The sequence below is a fragment of the Mus caroli genome, unplaced genomic scaffold, assembly GCF_978045245.1.
Source record: "Mus caroli unplaced genomic scaffold, Mus_caroli_1 scaffold_15, whole genome shotgun sequence".
Classification (NCBI taxonomy): Eukaryota; Metazoa; Chordata; class Mammalia; order Rodentia; family Muridae; genus Mus; species Mus caroli.
The window spans coordinates 26,143,832-26,160,506 of record NW_028227270.1 but is presented as its reverse complement, the minus strand read 5'-3'; the positions used below and the strand labels follow the sequence as shown (position 1 = coordinate 26,160,506).

The window sequence follows — 16,675 nt, the reverse complement described above, 5'->3', positions numbered from 1 at the left end:
GGTTCACTTCTGTACCCCACCCCAACCTTCACCATACGCCCACTTGTGAGAGTCTAGACTATTGATAGGGACTATACCTCTGTCACACTTGTAACAACACATTACTCACAGTTTACAAGGAGGAGTTTATAGATCCTTTGGGTTCCTAAAGTTTGTGTAGGACAGTATAGCAATTTGGTTGAGGATGTTCCTTCTAGGCACAGAGAGTTAGATACTTGCTCCCCCAGTTGGTGGTGCAGTTTGAGAAAATTTAGGAGGTGTGGCCTTGCTGGAAGAATCATGCCACTGAAGGGCAGACTCAAGCTGTCTCCAGTTCATATGCTCTGCTTTGTACGTGCCATAGGAGAGGTGAGCTCTCAGAACCCAGTTCTTCCTGCCATGCCTGCTGCTTCCTGCCATGTTTTATGGTCATGATGAACTCTTATCTCTCTGGAACCAGAAGCCAAATAAATCCTTCCTTCTATAAGTTTAATTGGTCATGGTATTTTATCACAATATAAATGTAACTAATACAGGCATATCCCCAGACAGTGCAAACCATTCCATCACCCCAGGCTGCTCTTTAGTTACCACAAAAATAAATTACAGAAAAGGTGCTGTCATGGAAGTCTAGTAGCAGAAGTTTGAGGCAGGAGATTCACCATGAGTCCAAGACTATCCTGGGCTATATGTTGTATTCAAGGCTATCCTTATGACTTTGTCTCAAAACAAAACAGAAAGAAAATAAGATTCTCTGATGTTTGGAAGCTTGAGGCAGCAGGAGATTGCCGGGTGGTGCCTCCGGTATGGTTACCTCCGGTGTGGTCACCTCCGGGAAGGCCCTGGGACTCCATCCATGGAGAAGGTATCAGGACAAAAGAAAAAAAAAATGCCATCAACTTAGCTGCAACTATTGCTTCAAACAAAGGCTCCTCACCAAGTTGAATAAACCTGCTTCAAACAAAAAAAATGGGCAATTTGGCACCAGGAAGTCTAATCACTGCAATGCTTTAACACACAATATGTTGTGTTAAACCATAAGGAATCAAAATTATACTAACCTAGCAAACAAATAATCACTCACAAAGTCTTCATCACCTTAGGAGACTACCACAGAACCAACTCATTAGTCTGAAAACTGGAGATATCAGGAAAAGGCTTTGAGTGTCTTTTCTATAGAAACTGTATCCCAGGGAAACTGAGGGGCTTGTGAAGGGAGGTTGCTCTTTGGTAGAGATAATGAAGAAGCAGTGGTAGAGTGGGATCGTTATCATCTGCCAGTCCTTACCACCTAGTGTATCAAAGCAACGGTCACTTGGGAGGGTTGACATCTATGAACAGGGAGGGAGGCCAGCCCTGTGTGCTTGCTGGTCAGAGGAATGCTATCATTTCATGGAATTGCACATTTAACGCATCTACAAAACAACTCCTGAACCTAAGGCTTGGAGAACATTGCGGAAGAGGGGGTGGAAAGATTATAAGAGCCAGGGGATCAGGAAGTGTCTGCTTGTAACATCAGAGGCTACGACCATGAAGTCTCACCCACACGACTGTCTAAACATGAGCTGAATAAGACAACAACAACACACATGCCAAAGTGAATGGAGGAAATACTAAGCAGCCTCAACTCTACACAAAGAGTAAGCACAACTAAGGAACGCTGAGGGTGGGAGAGACGGTCTTCCTCATAGAATATCACACCAACTGGCTCTCCAGTACTAACTGGTCAGCCCTAAAAACATACACATACACACAAGTAGCACTATATACACTAAGCGGATTATATTTAGAAATATATGAGTATATACATATATGCAGGTAACAATTAATTAAAAAAGAGACCATGAATTTGAAAGAGGGCAAAGAGGAGCATACAGAAGGGATTTGAGGGAGAAAATGGAAGGCAGAACGGATGGAATTATAATCTCAAAAAATAAAATTAAAATAATTTTTAAAATGAAATATATGTTTACCCCACCTCCACTCCCAAAACTGCACATAATCAGACTAAACCTCTAAATCCTACTGTTATTTCCTCCCAAATACAGAAGGCAGAAAAACACATTAGCTCTGCCTTAGGCATGCAACAGTAAAACTTAGGTTGGGAGAACATCTACAGGACAAAGAATCTCAGTTCCTTAACAAATAGATTGCAAATGGGGAAAAGAAAGGAAAGAAACAGACAAGAGACCAGCCATTTACAAGTAGTAGATTTTATGTGGACAATAACACACATAAAGAACCAGATGATGAGACATAGGACTTTAAAAAAACAAAACAAAACAAAACAGCGTACTGACCAGATGGGAGTAGATGCAGAGACCCACACCCAAACATTAGGCAGAGATCTGGAAGATGAGAAGAAAGGAATGTAGGAGCCAGGGTCATTGAGGACACCAGGAGAACACAACCCGCAGAACCAACTAAGCAGGGCTCATAGGAGCTCACAGAGACTGAAGCAGCAATCACAGAGCCTGTGTAGGTCTCTGCTGGGCCCTCTGCATGCATGTTGTGGTTGTTTAGCTTAGGACTTTCGTGGGACTCTTACCAGTGGGAATGGGGCTATCTCTGACTCTTCGCCTGCTCTTGGGACCCACATCCTACTACTGGGTTGCTTTACCCAGCCTTGATATAAGGGTGTGTGTCTAATCTTATTGTATCTTGTTATGTTGTGTTCTGTTTATACCTTTTGGAGGCCTGCTCTTTTCTGAATGGAAATGAAGGAGCAGTGGATCTGGGGAAGAGAGGGAAGTGGAAGGGGTAGAACTGAGAGGAATGAAGGAGAGGCTACAGTCAGGATGTATTGTGTAAGAGAAGAATAAATTAAAACAAGCAGACAAGTGCACATGGAAATGATTGTAAGTGAAGAGAAGGTAAGGAATGAGATGTGCCTCTTCTTAGCAGCAGGCAAAGCAACACAGTGAGGAGAGGACAATGTGACAGATGCCACTCTGGGCTCCTGGCTGTCCTGAGCCTGAGCCTGAGCCTGAGCCTGAGCCTGAGCCTGAGCCTGAGCCTGAGCCTGAGCACTTGAGCACTTGAGCATGTGCCTCAGTGGCCTTCCTAGCTCCGTAAGCCTCATAACACTAGCTGTGCCTCCACCTGCCCAGCATACTCAAGGATCAATTCCCATAACTCCTCCCTGTAAGTGCTCCCTGAAGGAACACCTAAAGGCTCCCTCTCACCTGCGTCACCCTCTAATTAAATCCACATTTCCCAAAAGGCAGACATAGAGAAAGAAACAAGCCCTGATTCAATTTTCTGTTTCTCTCACAGTACCACAGTCTCAGTACTATGGATGTAGCCCAGCTACAGAAGGGGTTAAACACCCTCTCTGTGCTGACCTAGAAACCTAAATGCCTCATATTGCATTGCCTCTGTATGAAAATCCATTCCCAGTGTCAGCCATGTGCCTTAGAAGCAGTTTGAAATTTGCCTGTCATATAAACTTCCATGTAGCCAGGCAGAGGTGGTATAAGCCTTTATTTAGTCCCAGGACTCAGAGGAAGCAGAAACAGGTGGATATCTGTGAGTTCGAGGCCCTTCTGGTCTTCAGAGTGAGTTCTCCCTGGACAGCCAAGGCTACACAGAGAAACCCTGTCTTGAAAAACCATGGATGGATGGATGAATGGATATAAGCAGGCATGCATACATACATGCAGGCATGCATAGATACATAGCCAGCAAAGTTAGAGAGGTCAAAGGAGAACAGAGGGTGGACCAGCTTTTGTCTAACAATCATCAAGGAATTGAATCCTACTATTAACCACAAAGGTGAGCTTAAAAGATCTCTACCATAGTGAGAGGTGCCTTTTATAGAAATCTGATTGCTTTGCAGGATGCCAAGTTCTCACTTTGATGCACAGATGCGCTGGCCTTTGGAATCATCTTATTCCCTGCATGAAAAATGTGGAGGAGCAGGAGGAAGCATATTGTGGCATTCTTTCTCGACGCCCTTCAGGAGGTAAAAGACTAAATGTAGGCTCGTGGTCAGATATAACAGATCTCAAGGTTTTGAGGTCTCGGTAGGTCAGACCACTTTAGAGAAAGTCACTGGGTATTGGAAAACTTACCCTGGGTTCTACGTGGCTCTGAGCCACTATCCCAGGGACTTCTGTGAAGCCAGTGGGTGGAGGAGCCTGGAATTGGCATTGAAGACCCCACTATATAGATTTGCAAGGAGAGAGCAGAAACTTGCAAGGAAACAGGTCCACCTAAGCTTTCTTTCTCTACCACATGTCCCACAGCAGATGGGGAGTGTGTGCATGTGTGTGTGTGTGTGTGTGTGTGTGTGTGTCCATCCCAAATGTGCTCATGGGATCTTGGTTCTATCTTTATTTACCACCCGTCTTCTGAGTATCACAATCTGCTGGTTGTATTAAAATACTTCTAATTTTAACTGAGGCTCAGCTCAAAATGCAATTAGTGCCTTTTGCTTTCCTCGAACCACCCAGTACCTTAGGCAAGACCGCCTCTCACATGACCCGAAGGTCACTAGGCCCAGGCTTGCTGGGCACTGGCTTGTATACCTCTGCTTCTCTTCTCTGGTGGGTATGGAAGCACAGGCCTGGAATCCCAGCACCATGGAAGGCTGAAGCAGGAAAACCAGGAACCTGGGACCAGCTTGCACAATGTAGTAAGATCCAACCCAGCCTTGGCTTCTTACAAAACAATGTGTCAAAATATATATATAAATAAGCCAGCTTTTATGTTCATTTGGCATTGTTTTGGGTTGAAGCTCTCTCAGCAGGAGCCTTGAAATAGACAAAGACTATTCCATCTGAACTCAGTTCCTAAGCACCACGCTTGTGTGGTTCTAGTGAAAAGAATAAAAAATAATAATAATAAGTTACTATGTGCTACTCATGTAGTAGATTGCTTATAAGTCTCTTAGTGTCTTCCTGTAACTTCTTCCAGGATCCAGGGTCTTTTCTCAACTCTGAGACTCACATAGGCAACTGTACCCAGTTATTTTTCTCTTCCTATCTAAAAGAAAGTAGGTTTTGAACCCACAGTACACCATCTTCCCAGGGGTAGCATCCGTCATCCCAGATCACCTACAGAACGGCACCACAGACAAGGCTTTGGGTTACAGATTACATCAGAGACTCCCATGCTGAACCATCTCAGGATAACACTGTGATCATGTCCCCACCCCAAGAGCCCCACCCCAGCATCGCTTTAACCTGGAAGGACTCTTTCATGTCTTCCCTTTTGGAATTCCCATTGGAGCAGACTAAATCAACCAGTAGTGGTGGTTTCAAGTTCCTGCATAGCCCATCTCCATAAGTTCAGCTAGTCTACACTGGCCAAGCCAATCTACTAGGAAGTGTGGTTTTCATGTTCCAGTAGAAAACATTGTTTTAAAAATATCTACATAACCCAAACTTCATTTTAGCTATCCAGATGATAATGTTGGCAACCACAAGAATATCAGCACTGAATCAGGGCATAGCACATCACGGTGATCAATGAACACCTTGTGTATGGAGCCGAGTGAGTTCTGTATGTACATCCATCCTCCACTAACCTAAAACGGCACTCCAGGCCAAGCAGTTAGAAAGGGTGACTCTAGGTGTGCTCGAAGAAAAACTCCACTCTAGAGGCCCCTTGCTTCCCTGCCTACCTTCTAGGGTCCCTCTTCTCGGCCACAGATAATTGTGTGCATCAACCACCGTGGGCCCCTCCAAAGGTCCCATGCTACACCCCTAGGGGTGCACCGTGAAGCAGTAAAAACATCAGTGCTTTGGAAGCTCAGGATTGGATTCGATCTTCCCTCCTAAGTCCAGGTATTACCTGAGCAGTTTGTTTCACTTCTTACAACTTCATTTTCCATATTTTTTTAAGATTTTTTTTTATTTTATGTGTATGATGTTTTGCCTGCCTGCTTACATAGCACTGGAGTCTCTGGTGCCATTGGAAGCCAGAAGGCATTGTGACACATGAGAACTGGGAACCAGACCTGGGTCCCCTTCAAGAGCAGTTCGCGCTCTCAGCCATTAGGCCATCTCCCTGGGGCCCATTTTCCTCATTTTTGAGAATGAAAATAAGAATCTAGCTCTGAGTCAATTAAGGGGAAACAGTGTAGACAGAAGGATCAGAGTACAGCAGGGGCTTAACAGCCATTGTCTTCATACCCACCTAATTTACCTTGTAAAAATCTACAATATTACCTTGGAAACAAGATACGACACAAAACAGCCCTTCTTTCATTGATGGATTAGCTGAGAATAAAACCACTCCCTGATTTTTGACACAACTCACGCTGGTTTCTTTAAGCATAGCATAAGCAGAATAGCAGCACTCTACTGCTGGAGCTAGTCCAAGGAGGGAGCTAGTCCATGGGAGGAGCTAGTCCACAGAGGGAGCTAGACCACGAAAGGAGCAAGTCCATGGGAGGAGCTAGTCCATGGGAGGAGCTAGTCCACTGTGAGAGCAGTTTTCTATGATTATTCCTAAGGAAGCAGGAAAGAGGAGATGGATGGAAACCAGGGAAGACAGAAAATCCTAAGTCAATGCCAATGAAAGGAGAGGAAACAGGAGAAAACATTCATCATCAATGTTCTAGGAAAGCACACAACACGCTGCTAAGCTGCCTTATTGCCTGTTAGACTTGACACCCGCCAAGGTTTCCACCGTGAAAGCAACCTCCCCCTCCCCAATCTAAAACAAACTCCAGAAGGCTTGGGGGGGGGGTGTGCGCTCCACGGTAGAGCACTTGATCAGGATGTGAGAGGCCTTGGTCTCCATCTCCAGTCCCACAAAATAAGTAATTAAATAATAAAGACTCCAACTCGTATCTTAATAGTTTAAATCATGGTCAAAAATGTGCACATTCTTCCAGCTTATAGTCACATATTAAAAAATCAAATTTTTCTCACATTTGGAACTGAGGAAAGAAATCTACAGAGCATAGGAAAATAAAAACTGGGGTGGGGGATTGGGTGGGTAAATTGGCCAGGCTGGGTTCTCTGCCCACACTGAACCCTTGGGGAGGGGTAGCAATCGAGGGCAGAGGCGTCAGGGTCAGCAGAGACATGAAGGGTGAAGCTGAAGGAGACGGTGGGTGTGTAGCACTCAGAGGTCCCAGTCAGGGTCACCGGACAGATCTTAGCACAAGTCAATAAGCAGAAAATACAAGCAAGGAATCTGGCACACATAAAAACCACTTCTCTTTGAGATGCAGTTCTACACTGTCTGCCTCACTTTGAGTTTCTGTCTGTAGCTCAGAAGAGCAGCTGGTCCCACTTTTTGGTGCCTTTGGGATATGGTTAGGATCTGCTTGTCCAGTCCTACTCCCTACCCTGCCCTGTGCCTGGATTCTCCACCCAACATACTCCTGTTCTCTCTGGAACACAGGCCTGCTTCGTGAAAGAGCTACAGCCAAGAGATAGATCCCTGCAAGGGAAGTCGGTTCCATGAAGCCATTCACCCACTTGTCTCCATTTCCTCTGTCTCTGCCTGTCTCTCTATGTCTTTGTGTCTGTCTCTTTCTGTCTCTCTACCTCTGCCTCTCTGTGTATATGTATGTCTCTGTGTCTATCTCTCTGTCTCTCTGAATCTATCTCTCTCCTCTCTTCCTCTCTCTCTCTCTCTCTCTCTCTCTCTTTATTTCCGTCCAAGGCTGCCAGTCCATCACCAGTTGCATCTCTCATATCCCTCCTTGAGGCCACAGCTTCCCTACCCTATACTTGTCCCTGAGGTTTCTGTAACCATCACCCTAGGACCCTTCTACAGTGATGACCGTTTTCTCTTGTTCTAGTTTGAGGGTCTTGCAGCCTCGTTTGTTGACTCTCTTTCCTCCTACCAACACCTTAGAAGCAGCTCCTTGGTAAAATTAGTATCTTATGTGTGTTCTGCTTGTTGCCCAAGCAATGTTGAAGCAGGGAGCAAGGAAGCTATGGCAGGCTTGTCTTAACTTACCTCATCCAAGTGCAGTGCTAGCCTCTGATTGGCTGCAGCAATTCCTGTGGCCACGAGTTCTTCATGCCCAGTCAAGATCCGCACAAAAGCAGGAAATAAATACTTGTATTTCCCCCATCTGTCACCTCTGTGAAGGCCCTGAATGTCTAGATTGTAATTAAAGTTCCCACCTGTCCCTCCCCTGATGGTTTTCCAGCCTTGAGACTCTATATTCTCTCCTTACCCTTTGGATTCCTGGCCCATTACCAACCTGTCCTCACCACGGGGAGATGTCAGTAGGAACTGTCTCACCTCTAAGTGCATACTGTCCCTTTCTGATTTCAAGTGCTGCTGTTGTTTTGTTTTGCTTTTGGTTTTTTTTGTTTTGTTTTGTTTTGTTTTGTTTTGTTTTGAGACATGTTTTCTCTGTGTAGCTATAACTATCCTGAAACTCACTTCGTAGACTAGGTTGACCTCAAACTCAGAAAACCCCCTGCCTCTGCCTTCCAAGTGCTGGGATTAAAGGTGTGCACCACCACTGCACAGCTCTGATTTTAAATCTTATTTGAAAATTTAAAAAGAAGAATCACCTAGATGGCCTTAAAAACTAATATAACTACAGTACAAATCAAGGGAAAAAATTAAAATAGGATCCCTTGGGCTGCCTCACATACAAGACACTGTAAGTTCAGTTCTCAGCACTGGAGAAAAAGAAGAAAGAAAGCACTGGCTCTAATTTGTGTGTTGGGAGGGGGAAGGAATTGCATAAAAACACACAATGGCAGAAAGTAAACCCACGTCCAGCAAATACCAATTATAGCACTTGCCCGAGCTTAGTAAACGCTATGCTTCATTTTGAGATAAAAGAATAATGAAGGTAATAGCAAGAACACCAAGAATGAGGATAGGACCATGTAGTTGTTCTGCCTGACATTCAATGGGAGTCCAGAGGGCCCTGGTCCTCCATGGCAGAGGCAGCTGAGGGAACTGTGATGGGAAGACCAACCATCAAGGTCCATGCAAGCCCAAGATGGTCCTGTAGGGAACTGAATCTCAAGAAACCTGAGTGGGCTACATGCTCCAGCTCTCTTCCCACTTACATTTTGGAGACAACTGTGAGGATTCCAACTTTGACACCAGAAAATGAAGAGAGAGCTGTACCCACAGCCATAGGACGGCAACTCTGCTTTAGGGGGCCACACATAAGTTATCTGAGCCACGGGACAACTTCACTCACTTACAGCCTGGGCTCTCCAAGTGTGGCCCCCAGATCGTCAACAAGACATCTCCTAAAAGCTCACTGAAACTGCAAGTTCTCAGTTTCCTCTCAAGTCCTATGAAATCAGACACTGGAGGGGTGGGGCCCAGACCCACTCTATGCTTTAACAAGCTGGCCAGGTGATTCTTGTTTGAGAGTCAAGACTTAGAAAAACAAGAACTCCTATAAAAAGTAGCTCTAATCCTCCCCAACCCCCAAACAAAACTCATTATTTACTGTGTGATCACATAAATATTCCTCTTCCTTTTATGTACAGTCAACTAGCACTATCCTCAATGGCTCTAGCATGACATGGAACAATTCTATGGAAGTCATCAACAACTGGTTTAAGCCCCTTTGGAAGAGATCTACCCTCCTGTGTAGGCTTGGCTCACTAAACATTATGGATCTTTCCCAAATCCCCAGCATCTACAGGAGAGGTTGGCATAAATATCAGTGGAAGGAATATGTGAGCATGGTGAAGTGGGTAGACAAGGAGAGGTATTGGCCCTCAGCACAGAGTCATCTGGCTGGTCACCCCTGGATGACACCACCTGCATCCACAATCAGCTCACCTATGTCGAGTGTACCATCAATAAAGACGACTAGGACTGGCTCTCAGTCCTGGATGCTCCAAGTAGCAACAGCTGGTACCAGAAAAGATTGGTAAGAATTCCTAGTTCCTGCCCAAGGGAAGTTCAGTTGTCTCCTCTGAGGATTTCTGAACAAGAATTACAGAACTGCCATGCATCAGGAATGAGCATCCTGTAGGAGTCTCCCGTTAGAGTACTATTTTAGAAAAGCAAGCAAGAGAGAGACGAATTGCTAGGAAGTTGCATTTTTACAGCAACTGGGAGACAAACTCCTTACCAGAAATGGAAACTCATGTGATATCATTACACTGCATATGAATTATTAATGTTTATAATCTTTTTTGCCAATTAGGTATTCAAGAAGGTTCCTGTTGACATCATGTTTGACATCATAATGCTTCATCATTCTAAAAGCTTAATGAAATAAATTATTGCTAGAAAAAGAGAGAGAGAGATCAAACATACTTTTTTTTTTTGCACTCAGGGGAATACTAGAAGCCAACTGGATAATGAAGATATTGTTTACCATTGATGTACAAAAAAAGAATGAAAAATAAACATTAAAAACCCCAGTGCTGTAAATGGGACCAAATGGCCAAGACTTTCTTTTCCTACCCAAGCACTCAGAAAGAGAAGAGGAGCCGCACAGCTGACAACTATCACGCACTCAGGGAAAAGGAATTCTTATTCTAAAAAGCAAAAGGGATTTTTTTTTACACACTAATCACATCCGTGTAAGAGAACAGAAGATGTGAACTTTACAATTGAAACCAACTGTAGAACACTGAGTGTGGAGGTAATGGGATACTATTAAGTATTTGGGGGGTAATTGTGTGATAATACATTCTATAGTGTTTATATAAATATACATGATCTAATTTCAGTGTATAATCTCTGAGGTTTATGTCATGCATATTCATGTGGAATCACTGAAATATCACTCTCCCTTCCAACATTCCTCGTAATGACTTGGAATAAATTAAGCTCTTATTTGGAAATCTTGTTGATAAAGTGACTTAAATTCCTCCCCAGGTCAAGCCTTTTAACACTTAAGCCAAGTAGCACGAGATTTGTTCAAGTTTATAGTAACTGCTAATAATCTGCACCCATTTTCTCCACCAGTTTTTTACTCCATTTGGTTTCTAAGTAGCCTCTTGAGGAAGGCATTAAGACGAAGAAAAATAGACTCATTCATTATTTTTTTCGTTCACTAAACAAACACCCAGTAGCTGGGGTTGCCAGGTATTAAAAAAATGAGTTCCTTGCTCCTATGAAAGGAAAAAATACATAAGTTCTTCTGAAATACCACAGAGCTCGTGAGCAGCCACTATTCTTGACTATGCTTCAGGCCTTCAAATCCCCTTTCAAAACCTCACGTTAAAAATGTTGCTAAATATAGCCTTCTTAGCACCTTGAAATTTCTTCTAATGGTAACTTTATGTTGCTGCTGGCAGGAGACCCAGAAAGCAGCAAACAAAAGCAAATTTTGTGCCCACCACAGGCCTCTGTAACAAATATTTAATTGAATCCAGGTCTCTACTCTTCAGATACACTGTTAATATTCAAAAGTAAGAAAATAAACTTATTCCTGATACATAGTAGGTATGTATTAAATGGTATTTTATGTTAATGGTGATCACAATTATTACTAGAAAAAATCACAGCCATTAGTAAACACTGGTTAAGTTGTATGTAGCAAAATGAGATTCCATTTTACAAAACTGAAGTTCATCGAAAGGCAGCCCACTATCCCTACTGTTCCTCCAGTGTGGCTGCACTTCGTTCAGGGAAGACCCAGAGCTTCCTGACACTGGGCCAACTGTTGAATGTATTTTTACTACCAGACATACAATTGTGTCTTTGTCAAGAAATCATGGAATGGTCTCTGGTAATCTACTGACTACATAAGAGCTGTATGTATCTAACATTAAGAGTTTAAAGACATATTTTTCCTCTGCACAATGAGATGTGCGATTGCTCTTGGGTTTGCTATAAAGCAATTAATCTGACACAGTGAAATCCTCTCGGATGTAATCATACTTTGAAAACATATCTTGGAATAGATTTTCATCAAGAACTATTTAGAGACTGCCTTCACCATCCATTCCACACCCTCACAGTCCCACCCCCCACCCCCACCCCGGAAGACATGTATGCAGAAGCACCATCCTGAGGCAGCTGCCCTGAACTGTTGGCGTTCCAAACTCTGGCTGGGTTCTCTCAATGATGTCCAGGATACGGTCATCCCAGAGAAACACGATAGTAACAACAGGTTCCACTTGGCTCTCCCCTAGTCCCTTTCTATAGCTCTTCAAACGTAAACAGCCTAGTTCATTCACAAATCCCTGCACTGGGCCACTGTGCAGAGAATTCCATCCAGCCTAGCTGACTTACAGGTAAAAATCTGAACCTGAGGCGCTCTAGCATCCTGGTGCTGAGGCTGCACCGCATACAGACCTAGCTCAGCGCTCAGATTGCATTCAGAGGAACTCGCATGCTCTTGGTGATGCATACCCATCCCTCCAGCTGCATCTATTGGGCCACAGCTGCCCTCCCTCAACAAGAAACAGGCCGCCCCAACTGCTTTCCGCTGAGCTGCAGTCTGCACCTGTCCCCACCCCAGGACCAGCTTAGGTTTGTTTCCCTGCACCCTCCAGGATCTTTTTCATCTCCAATTCCCTGGGTCCTCACCACCAGCAAAAAAAAAAAAAAAAACAAAAAACGGAAAAAAAAAAAAACCCGAAAAGTAAACTCCGCCTTAGCAACACCCTCCCCCAATCGATCGTCAAACTCCCGAACGAGCCCCCCACTTAAGGCAGACCCGACGGATAACCCCCCAACAGCCAGCATTTACCTTGACGCTGGTGTAGCTAGTCTGGGTCTCGGCCTCGGCGCTGCTGCAGCAGTGGCGCCTCCGGCCCCGGCAGGTGGTCGTGGCGGGGCCCGAGGACCCGGTGCTGCTGCCGCTGCCCAGTTCAGCCCGGGATCTGCGGACTCGGACAGCGCCCGGGGGTCCCGCCGCGCGACTCGGGGGCATGGCGTCGGCGGCGTCGGTCTGCACGAAGAGGCCGTGCAGGGGTGCCGTGGGGCCCTGCGACACGCTGCTGGTCTGGCGGGGCGAGTTGGACTCATCCGAGTCCCGGCAGTAGATCACACCGCTCTGCGAGACATGGATGCTGGGGGCGCAGCCCATCCCTCAGCCGGGCTCCCCCGCGCGCGCCCGCCCGCGCCCCCGGGCCACCCGGACTCGGAGCTCCCACGGCCACCTGCAGTGAGGGGGCGGGCGTGGTGACGGTGGTGCCCAGACTGCGTGCCCCCCAGTCTGGGTGGCCACCGCTCTGTCGGGCTCGCCTCCGTGCCCCCTGGCGAGCGTCCGGGGGCAGCGCGCGTCACCCCAACTTTCCCTCCCGGGCCATCTTCCTCCCGGAGCGGCAGAGCGCGCACACACGGCCCGCGCGCCCCAGCGGCCGCCACCCTCCCCGCCGCAGCGCCCCAAACGCGCGCCCCGCGCCTCCGCCCTCTGCTCCGCCCGCGCCTCGGCCCGCGCCGCCCAGCTCCCCACACTCCGGCCAGGGCGCCCGCCCGCCGACCGGCTCAGTCTTCCCACTTTCAGTCCTTGCACGTCCCCTCCCAGTCTCGGTCCTCCTCGGGGTCCCCAAGGGCCACCCCACTGCACTCTTCTCCCTGCCGCGCAGTGCCTGGCAGCACGCCTCGCCTTGGTGCCCTCCCGTTCTTGGCTGTCCAGAGGCCTTGTCCCTTGGGGAGCTCCTTGTCCACAGGGCCCCCTAGTGCTCTAGCCCCTCTCCCCCTAGTCCGCACTAGCCCTGCTCCAGGCCAAGAATAGCTGGGTAGACTTTCGGGGTAAGTCTCTTCTCAAAAACACCGTTTTCAACACATCCCTGAGTTGTCCCCAGAATGCCCTATCCAAACAGCAGGAAGCACATAGCTCAGGCCCACCAAGCCCATTGACTTGGTTGTCAACACACTTGAGGAGTTAAGAGACCCAATTCGCGTGGCTCACCAGCACCCACCTTCCCCCACATACTAATTCTAGAATTCAGCTGGGTGGTGGCCCAACCTTTGGAAAAAAAAAATTCCCTGTCTACAAATCCTTCAGAAGTGCATGCCAAGAGATGGGCTATCCCACAGGGGAATACAATCCTTATTTCCGTGGAAGATCCAAGCTGTCTGCATGTGGTTTTCTGTTGTTTTGGTTTGGTTCCCCCCCCCCCAGTCTTGAGTTCTTCTCTGGGTGTCACTAACCCAGCCTCCCACTTTTCTTCTTCCTTCTGGGGACCTCCCTCGGCCCCCTCAGTGAGGGCCACACTGCTAGAGAAGCAATTCTGCTGTGTGACATAAGGTGGAAATCCATGACCCAGGTCCCCAGGCACCACTTGCCTACTTAAGGTCTCCTTCAGCAATTTCTGCCACAACCACAGTGGCCCAAGGGAGAAAGTGAGATGGTTTGAATAAGGGCTTCACTTAGAGTTCTACAAGGACAAATTTCAACGCAAAATACAAAGTATCCAGTTAAAACCTATGTCATTCGTCTCCTCGTCCTCCCACCCCACCCCCATCCCATCAACTCAAGAGTTGTCAGAGGAGGATGACTGATGATGTCTTCTGACTGCCAATTCAAAACTTGAGAGACATCTCTCCACTTCTGACATTCACTCTGGGGATGAGCGTTTACATCTATAGTTCTAAAAATTGGGAGGCTGAGGCCAGTCTGATCTTCATGAGTTCTAGGCCAGCTTGGCCTACAGGGTGAGATTCCCATCTCTGAACGGAAACAGAATGGAGCTTATTCTACTTTTGTTTGATCCCAGGTTAGCTGTAACTTTCTTCTTCACTTTAATGACACAAAAAGAGTTCATCTTCAGTTAATCTTCAGTAATTTCTGCCACGCCCACAGTGACCCAAGGGAGAAAGTGAGATGGTGATCAGGTGTTCATACCAACTGTGTCAGTGATCTTGGATGAGGCAGACCTCATTAGCTAAGGCACTCCCTGAGTTACTACTTATAGAAGGGCATGCTCAGCAGTGGAGGTGTAACTCAGAGCCCTTCTTCCTTCACATGACTGCTTCCCCACCGTACCCTTGCATGTTGGTTGGCCCTCATACAGTTAAGAATGCCACTGTTACCCAGGAACGATCATTTACTTAAACCTATGTCTGATGGCTACTCTCTGCCTTCCTTCCAGTTGAATCACTAAGGGATAAGCTATATCAGAGCTAAATTACAAGAAAGCCCCCCTGCCCCAAATCTCCATCTCAACTCCAGGTGCAAATGTAATCATTCACACCCATTTCAGGTATCACCTATCAGGAAACTGAGCATCACATAATTCTCATGCCACAGCCATGTTCAGGGCATCCTCAAGGGATCGCTCGATGGAGCCCCTCATGGAAGAAAAAAGTCCCAGGGCTGCTTCAGAAGACTAGACTATGATAAAAACACAAATTACACTCTCTCTTCTGGTGGGGAGATTAGGAGAATGAATCATGCTGCAGACATCCAGAAACAAATTTAGGTTGAACTTATACATTTTTAAAAATGAGTAAGCCCCGGGGGTATGACCTTAATGTAGCTAGTGAGTAGGACCAGACAGAGTTAGCAGATTAATAGAACATTTCATGTTGGTTGAATGTGACTTCTCCATTGGATAGGAGACAGAGGGAAACGTAATTTAGATATTCATTTTTACAATCCATTTTCAAAGCAGCCACAACTTCCACCTCCACGTCTGGCTAGGTAAAAGAAAAGAAAATCTCTGTCCCTATAATCTCCAAGTGTTCTCAGTGGGAACGTGTGACTTGCCCCCATGACAAGGACGTATCTGAGCTAGTCACTGAAACTTACAGGAGGGTATAAATGGAGAAGAAATGGGAGTCTGAAGTCATTTCCCCAGCTAAGTTCTGAGCCCTGAGTGTTGGCCTCATGAAGAGATCTCTGAACTGACTTCCTCGCAAGGACACCAGTGCCACCCAGGGTAACAGCAGTCTTCTTACACATAGACACTGCAGTGCTTCTTTAGGCCCAAGTTGTAAAATAAGGTCAGGAAACCCTACATTAGAAAAAGAAATTAATTAAAGTGAGAAAATTTTAGCAACAATGTCCAAGAAGCAAATGGAAAGAAAGCTAACTGAATTAAAAAAAAAAAAAAAACTTAAAAAGAAACAAAAAAACTTATCTAATGTCCAAGGTCAACAGAGTGGCTTCTATGTTTTATAATGATATTAAGTAAGCACTTACTGCAAAATTATGACCCAGATCACTGCAGGATCTTGAAGAATTAAGGTCCATTCCAATTCTAAAATGAGATGACTCTCCCAGAATTCCTCTCAAGGTAGCAGAAAATGTGATTAATACATTTTGAATCCTTTTTAACCACAAAGGTTAAAATAACCCAAGCCACCTGACTGATCTTTCGATAACCAAACACTCAATCAACTGATCAACCTTACAGAACTTCTGGGTTCAAACAGTGTCCCTCCTGGGGGGTCAGATGGCACCATTTACTAGGCAACTGGAAAAGGTTCACTGAACTCATTTGCAGGGATTATTCTGAAACCTGACTCTGTAACCTTGGGGAAGTCATTTCACTTCTGGGATTTGATTTCCTGCATAATCTCTGACCTCTCCAAATCACAAACATTTGGGATGCTAAGAAAGCTTCCCTCCTCTTAAAAGATAATTTTTATTTTAAAATCGTGGACCTCGTTTTTAAGCTGAAAGAGCAGTACCGATCCCTGACAGCACATCAGAATCACTCGGAAGAATTTGTCAGAAATAACGGTAATTCCACATTGCAGGTATTCAGGGCCGATCCAGTACCTGCCATTTCTAAGAAGGTAAATCTAGTGTAACCTGCCCTCACCCATCTTGGTGGGACCATACAAGCATAATTATGTAGGGGTATGGAACCCACACAATGAGGCC

At 45.8% G+C, this 16,675-nt stretch overlaps 1 protein-coding gene across 7 annotated transcripts in view; it reads right to left on the bottom strand.

Annotated features, from left to right (window-relative positions):
* Positions 1-16,675, bottom strand: part of Pde8b (phosphodiesterase 8B) — a 237,020-nt gene that overhangs the window by 196,611 nt on the left and 23,734 nt on the right. For 5 of the 7 annotated variants that reach the window (XM_021181128.3, XM_085830903.1, XM_021181129.3 and 2 more), the window contains exon 1: positions 12,587-13,347. The exons of 1 other annotated variant lie outside the window; for it this stretch is intronic. In XM_021181128.3, coding sequence (XP_021036787.1) covers positions 12,587-12,925 — 339 coding nt within the window. In that variant the 5' untranslated portion in view covers positions 12,926-13,347. Of the gene's footprint in view, positions 1-12,586; positions 13,348-16,675 lie in introns of those variants that run through there. One more of the 7 variants, XM_021181134.3, reaches the window with a different exon arrangement.